The sequence below is a fragment of the Ambystoma mexicanum genome, chromosome 4p (genome assembly GCF_040938575.1).
Source record: "Ambystoma mexicanum isolate Mex_15411 chromosome 4p, UKY_AmexF1_1, whole genome shotgun sequence".
In the NCBI taxonomy this organism is placed as follows: Eukaryota; Metazoa; Chordata; class Amphibia; order Caudata; family Ambystomatidae; genus Ambystoma; species Ambystoma mexicanum.
This window is the reverse complement of record NC_090927.1, coordinates 1236506004-1236518595: the sequence shown is the minus strand read 5'-3', so window position 1 is coordinate 1236518595 and position 12592 is coordinate 1236506004. Positions and strand designations below refer to the sequence as shown.

The 12592-nt window shown below is 46.9% G+C and overlaps 1 protein-coding gene across 3 annotated transcripts in view; it reads right to left on the bottom strand.

The window, feature by feature from the left end:
• The window catches only part of TRIM67 (tripartite motif containing 67), a 480288-nt gene extending 469988 nt beyond the window's left edge, over positions 1–10300 (bottom strand). For all 3 annotated transcript variants that reach the window (XR_011260520.1, XM_069606899.1, XM_069606900.1), the window contains exon 1: positions 8982–10300. Coding sequence is in view for 2 of the 3 variants with exons in the window: in XM_069606899.1 (XP_069463000.1) it covers positions 8982–9908 (927 nt within the window). In the remaining variant the exon portion in view is untranslated. The remainder of the gene's footprint in view (positions 1–8981) is intronic.
• Positions 10301–12592: the final 2292 nt, after the last annotated feature.

The window sequence follows — 12592 nt, the reverse complement described above, 5'->3', positions numbered from 1 at the left end:
CATCTAGAAAAAATTAATGATTTGATCACCTAGGTCTCATTTCACTCGGAGTAGCGCAACATAATGTTTCCATGTAAAGGCGACCTGACCTGTTTTCAGAATAGCCTCGGAACGCTGAGTATGACCCCAACACCCCAGTCCATCAGGCAACTGATCATATCAGGCTAATGTCATATGGTATGATGAGCAACCCCCAGTCACATTGAAGAGCACATTGTATGTAGAATGTAGAATGGGTCTTCTTTTGCCAATGACTATGTTTGTGTAGTTGTTTTTCTATATGACTATTTGGACTAAATAGTATTTTTACAAAGATGATTGTTACTCTATACTTTTGTGGAACAAGCAGGCAGGCCAACCAGAGGATATTTGTGCGCAGACACGTATGTGGTAAGTGCAAAGGGAGGGGCAACCAGTTTCCTTCAAAATGTTTTGCTCTTCAATAAAACAGCTCGTTTGAACTGATCCGCACCATTCTCCCATTGCAACAACTGCTCAATGTTCGAAGACTTTACGATATGGTTTTAAAATGAATGTTGAAATATAAAGATGCATGTTCCCTGACATTCCTCCTTTTATGGTGGCATTTCAGGGGCAGAGGAGCACTCTGCAGGCTTTGCCATTCAACACACTGATCAGGAAGAGTACAGTCTGGGGGGTGATGAAGTATGGGGGCCCGCCTCCCCCACCTTTCCAGGACATTCTTGTGAAGATTAATGATAAAATAAGAGATTACGATACTGACATGAAATAAGGTCTCTCAAAATATAGACAGTCTCAAAAGTGACGATACTGAAACACTTGGCTTCCATATGAATTAATGAATTCATTAATTAACTCATTCATTCATTAGTTAATGACTGAATTCATAAATTAATTAACTGATTAAGGGAAAAGCATGCTGTGCGTTTCTATAGGATACTCATAATTAGAAATTCCCACAACATCACGTTATCAGTCGTTTAATCCAACATTTTTCTACAGAAGCTCAAGAACATGGAGAAATTGTCAGTCGGCTATGCGTTTGTACATTAGGACCCCTCCTTGCACATATGGAAATCTCCAAAAGATTTTGGATTAAACAAAACAATCCATTATTACAAGAGAAGCGAGATCAGGAGTCTTCAATTTCCACTCGGTGAGATGAGAGAAAGCTTGGGTCAACTGTTTGCCTCATCCAATCATAGTCCCCTAGTTCCAAGAGAAGAATACCCCACCCTCCCCCCCATCTTGTGGACGCTCTGCCCCGGGCTCCAATGTTCCTTTGGGCTTGAATGTGCTGTTCTTTGAGACTGGTGGTGTGCAAAACATGTATATGCTGCATAGTGTGACTACAGAGCGGACCTTGCGGCAGCCTAAACCTGAAGGCTACTGTCGTTCAAATGAGTATATATGGCTCGTAGTTTGCAGACATTGCTCTATTAGGGTGGGACTAGCGACGGGTGAAATGAGCACCACAGCCAGTGTGCATTATGGGCTCGGAAGGATTGCATGCTTGGATTACCATCACATATGTATTTGGCAATTTACTGGTCTTTTTTATGTTCCCAACATGTTCTTCTGTGTTATGCAAAGCAGGCAGCATCCTACAGTGAGGCTTTCCTGCATTAATCTGCACCTTGCTCCACCCCTCAGCCACGCCCACATAATTCTGCCCCCTGCCCTCCCTTCCTACCCAAAAGGGGGGACGATTCCCAGAGTAAATTCTGTCTATTTCCACCGCTAAAATCATACACGGCTAAATGAAATGGTCATCTTGTGGCTAGTTTTTGATCATTCCCATGTATATTTCATTTGGTCATTTCTGATTTGCTGCGATATTGTACGTCACATATGTTATGCCAGTTTATGTTACGTTGAGGTGCAGGGGATTTATAGAGTACGTCTGTGCCTTCAACATGACCTAGTGCCAGTGATGCATGTCTAGTGTTCTTCGATGTGCCGTGCTGTCATAAAAGCAGGGCCATGTGTTGCGTCAGAGGATGAGCGTGATGAGTAATCCTGGCAAGGGGCACCGTTGCCTATAGACACATCGCTCACCTATCCAAATATGTTCATGTGCTGTATAAGCATCTGCTTTATTCCTGAGTGGTGCTCTCAGGTACGGGGTGGGTACCTAAATGCCCGCAAATCTTGTCTTGTGGGGCGTCATGGTATAGTGTAGAGGTCCCTGAGCATGTAGTCCTAGCAGGAGAGTGGGATAACTATTGCCCTCCCTATTTCCTATATGTCTGGGTTGCTTGTGATGGTGTAGGAGCATCTGTTGCAAAACAAAGGTGGTGATGGCTGGAAGGTTTAGAATCAATCTTGACCTCTGGCATTGCTCTGGGCAACCCTCCAGATCATCGATCTTCACCTGGCAAGCCATTACAAAAAGGGAAAGACCATATGCATCTATTAGCTTCCTGATCAATGCTGTCTGGGTGGAATGCTAAAAGGTTGCCTGTGGTATGCCTGTCAAGATCTAAAAATGTGAGAGACGTCACGTGTGCAGTATTTGCTTTGTGGAAGAATCCTATAGGTCAGGTATCGGCAACCTGCATCTCTCCAAATGTTTTGGACTACAACTACTATGATCCCTCAGCATGGGCTGATGGGAGTTGTAGTCCAAAATACCTGGAGATCCAAAGGTTGCAGAACTCTGCGGTAGACCCAACATGTGTCCGTGCCTATTGTGTTTTTCGGGATATGTGAGAGTCTTTTTAATGTCTAGCCATTGTCCTGAAGAATTGTTGCTAATGTATTGGCCAGCGGAAGGTCTGAGACAGGGAACGGTGATGTGGGTGCCCATAGACCATCCAAACCCCACCTTCCAGTCTATGATTGAGGTAGGAGGTGTATAAGTGTCCACCATGTTCTGTAGAGGGTCTTGATATGTGGGAGATCTGAGCCTTCCCTGGGACTGCATCCTTGCCATGGGTGGGTCGCTGTGCAGATCTACGCCTATGTGTGGTGTGTAAGTGCCTTTGGGTCTCTGATCGGATTACGGTTGACCGTACATAGTCAACCCTGCCCACGGCTTCAGATGGAAGTGGGTTGTATGCGCTGTCTGCCCTGCGTAGAGATGGGGATGCCTGCATCTGGGTTACTTCTTGCACGCTAGACGGTGATGTTGTGTGCATGGAGAGGTGTGTTATTTAAGTCAGTGTTTAAGTCTGACCTCATTTGCCAGCACTGTTCACATATTAGCAAACAGGCCCGAAAAGGGGATATTAGTCAACGACTCCGAAAGCAAAAAGAATGTTGTGCTTTGCTATTGTTATAGTGTATATTGTTTACGTCGTTTTGAATGGTGTGTGACTTTCCACTGGTAAGCTATGCTACCCTGTGATCTGTTACTTGTGTTGCAATGTGTCAGCTGATGCATCATGTCAAGTTACACTGTTGTGTTAATATACGCCACTTCACGTTTAGGGATGATGAGGCGAGTTATGTTCTACGGTGGTAAGTGCTATTTATTCACCATTGAGCCATTCAAGCGGTAGATATGATATGATATGTCATTTATAACGCGCCTGTACACAAGTGTTTCTAGGCGCAGTTGAGGGGAGCCCTTGTTTTTAGGATATGCACACAAAATACATTTGACTACGGTGGCATTAAATGAGTGTTCATTACGTAGCCAGCGGTTATTCTGAACGCCTAGCGTGGGTGTGGTTCTCCGGGACCAGACTGGGAGACTCTGGATAATAGAATCTGGAATTACTATTATTATTATTAAACAAATTTGTAAAGTGCACATCCACCCAAGGGCATCTTGGTGTTAGGACCACCAGGCAAAGCTAACCTGCTCGGGCATCTAGAATAACAGGGTCTTCAATCCGCACCTAGACTCGTAATAACTCTTGAACCATCTCAAAGTAAGTGGACGAGCATTCCACAATTTTGCTGCAGCAATTGAGAAGGCCCGGCCACCAGTCATTGAGAGCCGAAAGCATGGAACAGTGAGCAAACAGGCAGTGCCGGAACAGAGACTAAGCCCAGGAAGATAGGGCACAGACTTATCCTGTAGGTAATCCACCACCAGGCGATAGTAGGCCCGATGCACCAATCAAAGAGACTTGAATTCCACCCTGGGATGGGATCAAGGCGTCAACAGGTCGGGCAGTTAGACAGGATGGCGAGCATAATCATAAGGGTGTCAAAAAACATGCATCTGAGTTTGTTTTGTGGGATGTATCAACCCACTCATCCAAGCCCTGCAACAGCACTGTGCATTGCAGACAGCAGAAACATCATAATGGCCACTGGAACGCATGCTGCTCGCCAGAAATCACCAGAAATTGCGCAGTGAAAACCTGAAAAATAGGCCACCATCTGCTTTTGCCTATATTAGTGAGCACAGGAGATCACTGGCCAAAACCCACCACTGGGCTACCCACCAAGCAGCCTGAAACCACTTGGAAAAAGCAATGCTGATTGGCAAAATAAATAAAGAGCTGTTTGGTAATCCGTTTTCTTGATTGTCAAAAATGTGCTAAAATCATGGCTCACAAACCACCAAAAAGATCCAACCTTCTTGTTGGGTGTTCCACATCATTTACTGCAAGAATCCACATCAATACAATGTCGACAAGAATCATTTGTTCTCAGAACAAAATCCTATTTTTAAGATACTTGATGGAAAGACAGCTGTCAAAATGGGTGTAGTACCATTACTCGCCTCTGACAGGTGCTGGTGATTTATAAATCTGACAGGAGAACTGGTGTTTAAGAAGTTAAATATGCCCAAGAAGAGAATTCCATCAAAATGCCATATAGAGTGCCACACATTGATTTAATGTGGAAAAAGACTGGATTTAAAGATATGTTGCTTATTTTAAATGTATAAATGTATTTTTTTTTACAAGGAACTATGTTGCAATTGATCAGAAAGTAACCTGATGCTGTTAAAACGCCAAAAGGCTTGCTTCCCCTGAGAACCCTTCACACCTTGGGCATTCCCACCAAAAGGGAGGATGTTGCATGGACATGTTAATCAGAGGGAGAGGTGATTTTCTCTGCTGGCAGGGGAAAGGGACAATAGAGTCTTTCAACTGAATAGGGAATGCTAATTTCGGGTGTGACTGACCTCAAACTGCTAGCAGGAAGCAAGACATGTGACCCTCTGAGTCAGCCAGCCCTAGGAGGCGGAGACAAACCATTGTGTGAATTGAATTGAAAGCAAATGTATGTTTTATACAAATGCGTATAACAAATTGTACCAAGCTGACAAAAATGGGAAACTTTGAGGTTCTTAAAATGAAAAATTCCCCCACGATTTAAGACTAAGCTGGACGCTGTGTGATGTTCTGAGACCAAACCACGGGAATTTATTAATATTGCAGCTGCAGTGTTTGTGCTATGAACATAAGAAATTACAGAGATGTGCTCAGATGGAGTGTGTATGACTGTGTAAAATTTGGTGCAGAACCAATATTGGGAAACCCACCAAAAGCGCGAATAAGTGGTCATTTCTGAACCCACGCTTGTAGGAACATGGGACTTGAACAGAGACATGCCTTAATTAATCTGTGATGTGTATATGTATTATGAACAACTTGTGTATCTGGGAAATATGTTTTTTGGGAAAACTAGATTTTCTATGTAAAAGCAAAGGGAAGGAATTTCAGTTAAGCCATAAAACACTTATCACTCTGACACATATGACACACTGCTCCTGTCTCAAATCAGGGGACAGGGAATTCTCTGACCTATCAGGATCCTTAGAGGGTTGGGCATAGAGAGTCAGCCTCCCCACCCACTTTGGAAACACATAAATAGGGACTGCTGAGACCCAGAAGGACACTCTTTTCCACTACTCAACTATTCTTGGTGAAGCACCCTGCAGGACTCCAGACTCCAGATAGATCCAGACTCCAGATGGATCCAGACTCTAGAACCCAAACTCTAGAACCTTGAAGCAGAGAGGCCAAACCCACAAGCTGAACCCTTTTCAGCAGGCATCAGAATCTTTTGCAAACCTGATTCTAACACCTAAACTTCCACGGGGCCTAACCAAACCATTCAACAGCCTGGCTGAGCTGTGTTGCTTCTAGCTAAGAACCCTGTGCTAGAACCAAGATCCAGACCCAGAGAGAGCAGTGCTGTAACCCAGAACCCGTCCGATCCAGTCCGAGAGACGGAGCAGACCAGAGGCCATGCTGTGAGCAGAACCCAGTGCCTGAGACCTGTCCGGTGGCGAGTGCAGCCAAACCCTTGACCAGATCTTTGACGAGGCCCACTCCATTCTAAAGCCATAGGAGTGAGTATCTAGTCTAGAACTGTACATAATCAAACTCTTAGTTTAAAGTAATTCTCTTCCATCCATCTCAACCTGTCCAGAACTGCATTATAGAATCTTGTGCCTATCCTAAATTCTTCTCTCCTCCACATAATTCTTGATAATTGTAGCAATAATCATTTTTGCGCTGATATTTTCTGAAGAGGGACAGGTGTTTTGATGGACAGAGATCGTAGCGGTGGCGCTGCAGTGGCTGCCCGTTGAATGTCTTGCTTCTTCATAACTCCTTAGTTTAAGCCTATCCTTGTTGGTAAATCTTTAAAGCGCGATCTGTCATAGTTGAAATCTTGACTTTATTTCTAAAAAATCGACCTTCACAAAAACATCCGTAACTTTTGAACCACACGTCCTAGGACCGAAATGTAACTGTCATTTTGAAGCTAAGATCTTAAGCTTTCTAACAACCCCAAATCGATTTGCAATTTGGCTCAATTTCATTTTCTGTCAAAATAGCTGTTTCTTGTTTGCAACTGCTGAATTTCGTTTTCAATTTGATAATCATTCATGAATAATTAATTGCTAGTGTTGACCTGTACCAATCCAAAGTAATTCTCAGTAGTGCTGAATCTCCTTTAGTGAATTAAAATCATTTTAGCATATTTTCCCATCCATTGCAATCACATTCAAAAGAATTTTGACCTGTGTTTTAAAATCATACCTGTTCTCTGTAAGCGTGCTGGGGGGACTGGGATTGAACTGCATTATTGATTGTATTCCTGAAACCTGTGTGCCCTCATTCCCATCTCTTCATATTGCATAGTGGGAGGAGTGAGTAGTCACAGGGGAAAAAGTGATCATATTATCTTTTGATTGAAATCATATCAAGTTTATTTCTGTGTTGCCTTTTTCCCATCATAGCATTTCCTTGAATCATACAAAGTATTCTCTGCTACCTTATCCTTCCTATTCCTAACTGATTAAAGAGATTTTCAGACTGTAATATTACCCATTACTGATTACTGTTAATATTCATAGTGTGTTACTCAGATCTTATTTTATTCATAAAAGTGTGATTTATATCTTGTTCAAATTCTTCAAATAAACCTTTTAATTTGCAAAACAAACCTACTTCTTGGCTCAGTGAGGTCGGGGAGATTCAAAGAGAGGGGCGTTATATAAGGGTTCATCATCCAGATTTAAAGAACTTTGACATAAAAACATATAAATAAGGGCTTCCATTGGGCATCCCAGACTAGGCATTGACTTAGTTGGAGTGCTGGATTGAAGACACATACAGTTTGTTTATTTATTTATAGCGCGCGCCAGACCAGTAGGTATCAGGGCACGGAAACAAGAATACTTTAAGCTTACAAAGTTGCAGAAGTTACATAGTCAAGAGATACAAGACAATACAGCAGTACAGCATGTAATACATGTGCGGTTACAAATAGGGATCCCTGGCTTCAGCAGCTGAGTTCAGTCTGGGTTATGGGTGCTGCTGGAACATAGTAGTGCATAGTAGTGCATTCCAAATGGCACCCTAAAAAAACATGCCCCAGCACTTCCAAGGAATGCTGGAAAATACCCATCTTCCCCATCCAACAGATGTCAAGGTTGGCCCGTGAGCTATAATGGCCAGGAAGGCGCCAGAAACACAGGGCCAGGCAGGGGGCAGGTGGTGACTGAGGCCATTGAGGAAAACTGCGGCTTCCAAGGAGCAGCAGGTTACAAGGCAGCTCCCTTTTCTTCTTCAAATGAGAGTAACTAAGTGCACTTTTGCCGTGGCTGGAAAAGGGATTTGAAAACACCCCCTGCAGGGGGCAGAGAGAAAATACCCTGGCACGCAATGTGCCCCTGATACATGGATAACTGGACAATTATCCTGTCTACTGCTCTCAAGAAAAGGGGTCTTTAAACTTAGATCTGAAATAGTAGAAACCCTGATTATTTCTGACTAGAGCGGTATTGGGAAGAAAATCTAACTTCGCCCAGGCATTTAAATATTTGAGGCCCAGCTCCAGTGGTCGGAGTGGGTGGAAGCGGTTGGGAGAGGTACTGTTGCTATACTTTTATTTGAAAATGAAACTTTTCAGGAATGGTTTACGTTTTATGAAGTTGAAACGTGCACTGTAATGCACTGCACTAAGCATTCCCTTAAAAAGCAGCTTTGTTTGTTTTGGGGATTGGATTGTGCGTGGAAGGCGGCATGGTGATGTGGATTGTGGGGAAGGGGACAGGCCAGCAGGGAACATAGTTCCACTACTTCTTTTCGTACACTTAGACCAGGGCCCTGCTCCTACTGTTAGAGAACGCGTTACTGTCCTCAGGGGGCGTGCTGCTGCACCAGCCATCGCAGAAGCACGGCTTTCTCAACACGTGCCTTGAAAGGCGCACGTGCGAAGGTAAAGTAGCCCTCAGAACTGCTCATCAGAAGCGGACTCACTCACCACACACCAGGGTCCATTGCCAGGCCTGATGGAAACTGCGTCACAATAACCAGCTCTCTGCGATGGTTTGAACGCTGACGTCACTACACATGTTTTGAGTCATTTACTTATAAAGTGGACTAGACTGGATGAGAGGGGGATTTGCACTAGTTAAAATAAAATAATAACAGCTGAATGCAACAGACACCCTTTATCCACCAAAATAAAACAAGCAGTGCATGACAAGAGAAACTCGCTCATGTGTGCAACTATAGTCGGTTGGTCTTGGAGCCCCTGGGCCACATTAGACGGGTGCGATGGGTGGCACTTACCTTGTGCTGCTTCCACATGACGCCCAGCGCCTTGAGCTCGTGCTGGCTGTGGCGGCCCTCCTGCAGGCACTGGTAGCACACGGGCCCCCGGCAGGTCACGCAGTACATGCTGTAGTTCTCCAGCTCGTGCTCGGCGCAGGTGGGGAACTTGCGGGCTGTGGCAGGGCCTTGAGAAGCGGCCGGGGGCTTGGCGGGCCCGGCCTCAGCCGGGCCGGGGGGCAGCAGTCGGTGCTTAGCAAAAGGCCCGCGGGCCGGGTGGCACTTCCTCTGGCAGGGCCCGCAGTAGAGCACGTCGCACTGCTCACACCGCACGGCCGCTTCGGCGGGGGCGCTGCCGCTGTCGCACAGCTGGCACCGCGGGGCCGGCGGCGGAGGAGGGCGGGGTGGCGCCCCCTGCTGTTGCCCCTGCTGCTGCCCCTGGTAACGATGCACTATGGCCTCCAGCAGCCGGTTGCGCTGGAAGCCCCGCAGCCCGCGCTCGTCCATGGATGCGCTGCGGTGGCACTGCGGGCAGGTGATGGACGAGGAGCAGGCCGAGCCGCCGCCACCACCACCCCGCCGGCAGGGCAGCGAGGCCGGGGCGGGCGGCAGCACCCGTACCCCGTTGGGCGACTTGAGGCTGGGCGTGTATGAGCCGTAGCCGCTGTCCGTCTCGCTGTGCAGGCTCAGCTTGTCCGAGGCCGGGTCCGGGAAGTCGTAGTCGCCCGAGGAGGTGGACGAGCCCCCGGCGGCAGCGGCCAGCAGCAGCATGCCCGGGGTGCGGGCGTGCGGGGTGACAGGCGGCGGCAGCGGGTGCGGCTGCTCGCTCTCCGGGGTCTGCACCACGATGGTGCGGGCGCACTGCAAGCAGACATTGTGCGAGCAGGGCAGGATGAGCGGCTCGCGGAACAGCGAGCCACACACCGGGCACTTCAGCTCCTCCTCCATGGCCGAGCCTCCGACGGGCACCGGCGACAATACGGCGCCTGCCAGCTTGGAAGCCCCTCGCTCTCACCGCCCAGCCGCTGCCATGGGATTTCAGCACCACCGGCGGATGGACAGCGATCGTGGCGCCCGAGCCGCGGCTCCACTGTGTACGATGACCTTGAGGGACTCCCACCTGCAGGCAGCCTCCGTAGCAGCAAGGCCCGGGAGTCCGCAGGAATGTTGAGGTTTATTACGGCGTTTCACCCGTTAGCTCCCCCACTCCGCTGCAAGAAATCGGCGAAGCTGTTGTCATTTCCCTTTCACGCAAAGGCGAGGGAATCCTGGGAGAAGGTGGGTGGGGGAGATGTGCCTCCAGCAAATGAATGAAAGGCTGCGCTCTGCAAATGCCATGCACGATATCACACGACAGACATGTCCGAGATTTATTTATTTTACAGCGTGAATTGCCCGCCACACACTCACATACAAATACATCTGCGACGAGATTGCAGGTAGAGTTCATTGACGCGTTGCCTTTATTTTGCGTTAAACCGCACTTGAGTCAATGTATATTTCTGATGATATTATTTTCGTCTCCAGAAGGAAAGGGACGTCAGCACAGTGAAAAGGAAACGGGGTCTTTCCCTTTTGATTCGTATACTGAACATATGGCCCCTTTAAAGCACAGGCATCAGCAGATCATTATGCGAGCCCAATGATAAACTAGGACAAAATGAGCCAGCGAATCTCCCTGGGACGCGGAACATGCGCGCTGTCTGCGAACCTATGACCTATTCACGGTCTGGACAAAGCATGCGTGGAGCCCCTCCCCCAGGCCCCCGAGATAAAAACGCGATTCATCGCTGGCGCTCTCAACAACCTGGACAGGTGCAATGCCGAGGTGGGTGGAGTCATGACATCGGGGGAGCGGCCACCAAGCCTTAGAGGAGCGCTAAAGACACTGATTTTAAACGCTTATGTTTTATAACATTCCCAAAACAAACGCAGTCAATAATGTAAGGGAATGGACACACTAGCTGTTTCTAAATCTCTTTAGTTATAGTGTGTTTACTTATGGTTGGTAGAACTACCAGTATCCTTTAGTAGTCTCAATTCTCTTGAAAGCTGTAAAGTGTGAACATTTTCTTTCCAATGTATGCCAGCACTCCCCCCTTTTAAATTGGGTTTAGCTAAAGAAAATTCCAAGTCCTATCCGAATTATACATGCAGGCATTGTCACTGTAAAACATTACCATTTAACCTGTGGACAAAAAGACCATCCTGAGGCCGTACACTAGCGCAGGGCACCTTTTCAGATAGGTGTGCTCAAAGAAAATTCGGCATCCCATCCAAATAATATATGCCAGCACTGCAACTGTAAAATCTTTTCATGCAGCTTGTCCCCAAGACCATCATGGGTTTTGCCTCAACAATATATGCCATTGTCAAACATTGTCATGCTACCAAAAGACTGTCATGAATCTTGCCTCAACTAGACACGCCATTGCAAATCCTTTTTATGCTGCTTGTGCCCAGAGATCATGATAATACTTGCCTGACCAATGTATGCAACTGTTTGGTGCATAGCTGTCGAGTGGCCCCATATCATGCTTGCCACTTTCAAACAGTCATAGCTTTCCACATTGCACACAGGACTTGTATTATTAAATGATTGTTACTTAAACACAGAAGACTGAGATATTTCTCAGTTTTATGATAGTACAAACCATGCTAATTGATTCCTCTATGGTTAGCCAGATATGACCAGCGCTTGTGTGTGATATGTACCATTCATTTGTGGAAAAATTATGAAAAAGAAAATACATAGGGCCTCATCACGAGTTGAGCGGTAACGCCAGCGGTATTACCGCTGGTGCTATTAGCCCTACAGCCAAACCCCCGGCACTATTAGCGCCTGATAACGGGTTTGGCGGAACGGTTAGTGCCCATTCCCCATTGGGCCCATTCAGGAATTCCTTATTCCCCATTGGGCCCAATGGGGAATTTTCGTGCTATTACTGCCGGCGGGTTTTTTTTTTTCTGGCAACTTTTTTGCGGATTTCCCCCCAGCTCAGAGCTGGGGGGAAATCAGCCAAGGCCATGATTTGGCGGACCCTTAAATGCGGTGGTAATAGCGCTACCGCCACATTTAAGGGTTACCGCCAAACTCGTGATGAGGCCCACAGATTGGCAACTTCAGTATTAGGGATACATTTGAAAACATGGAAACTTTTTACTCACCAAATAAGGAAATGTGTCAGAAGTGGCCTTAATTCCACGAGTGTGGCTTGACTCGGCACGCATTGAGGTCCTTTCCTCAGAGAGGCTCGTGGGAGTGTCAGCAGTTGAGAGAGTGCGATTGCGAGTAGGGATACACTGGCAGCTGCACAACGCCAGCTTGCTGAGTGCTGCGGTGAGGAGGTACCGGTGGTCGACACTACAGTCTCTGGCGTTGGTACTGGCATTGGTACTGGTGTCAGCAGTGGGCTCTGTCCATCAGAAGCAGGTAACTACTTTCCTTTTTACTTGAAATTGGTTGTGTCAGAAGCGGCTGCGTGTTACTCGGTACTTGGTACTCGGTACTTCAGTGAAGCTTAATACGGCTTGACACACTCGTGTTGCACACCCAGTGCTCCTGTAGTCTAAACGAGGGTGGGTTGCAGCCCCCTGCGCTATGTGATGCCACTTTGTTCTAAGGTGGGGAA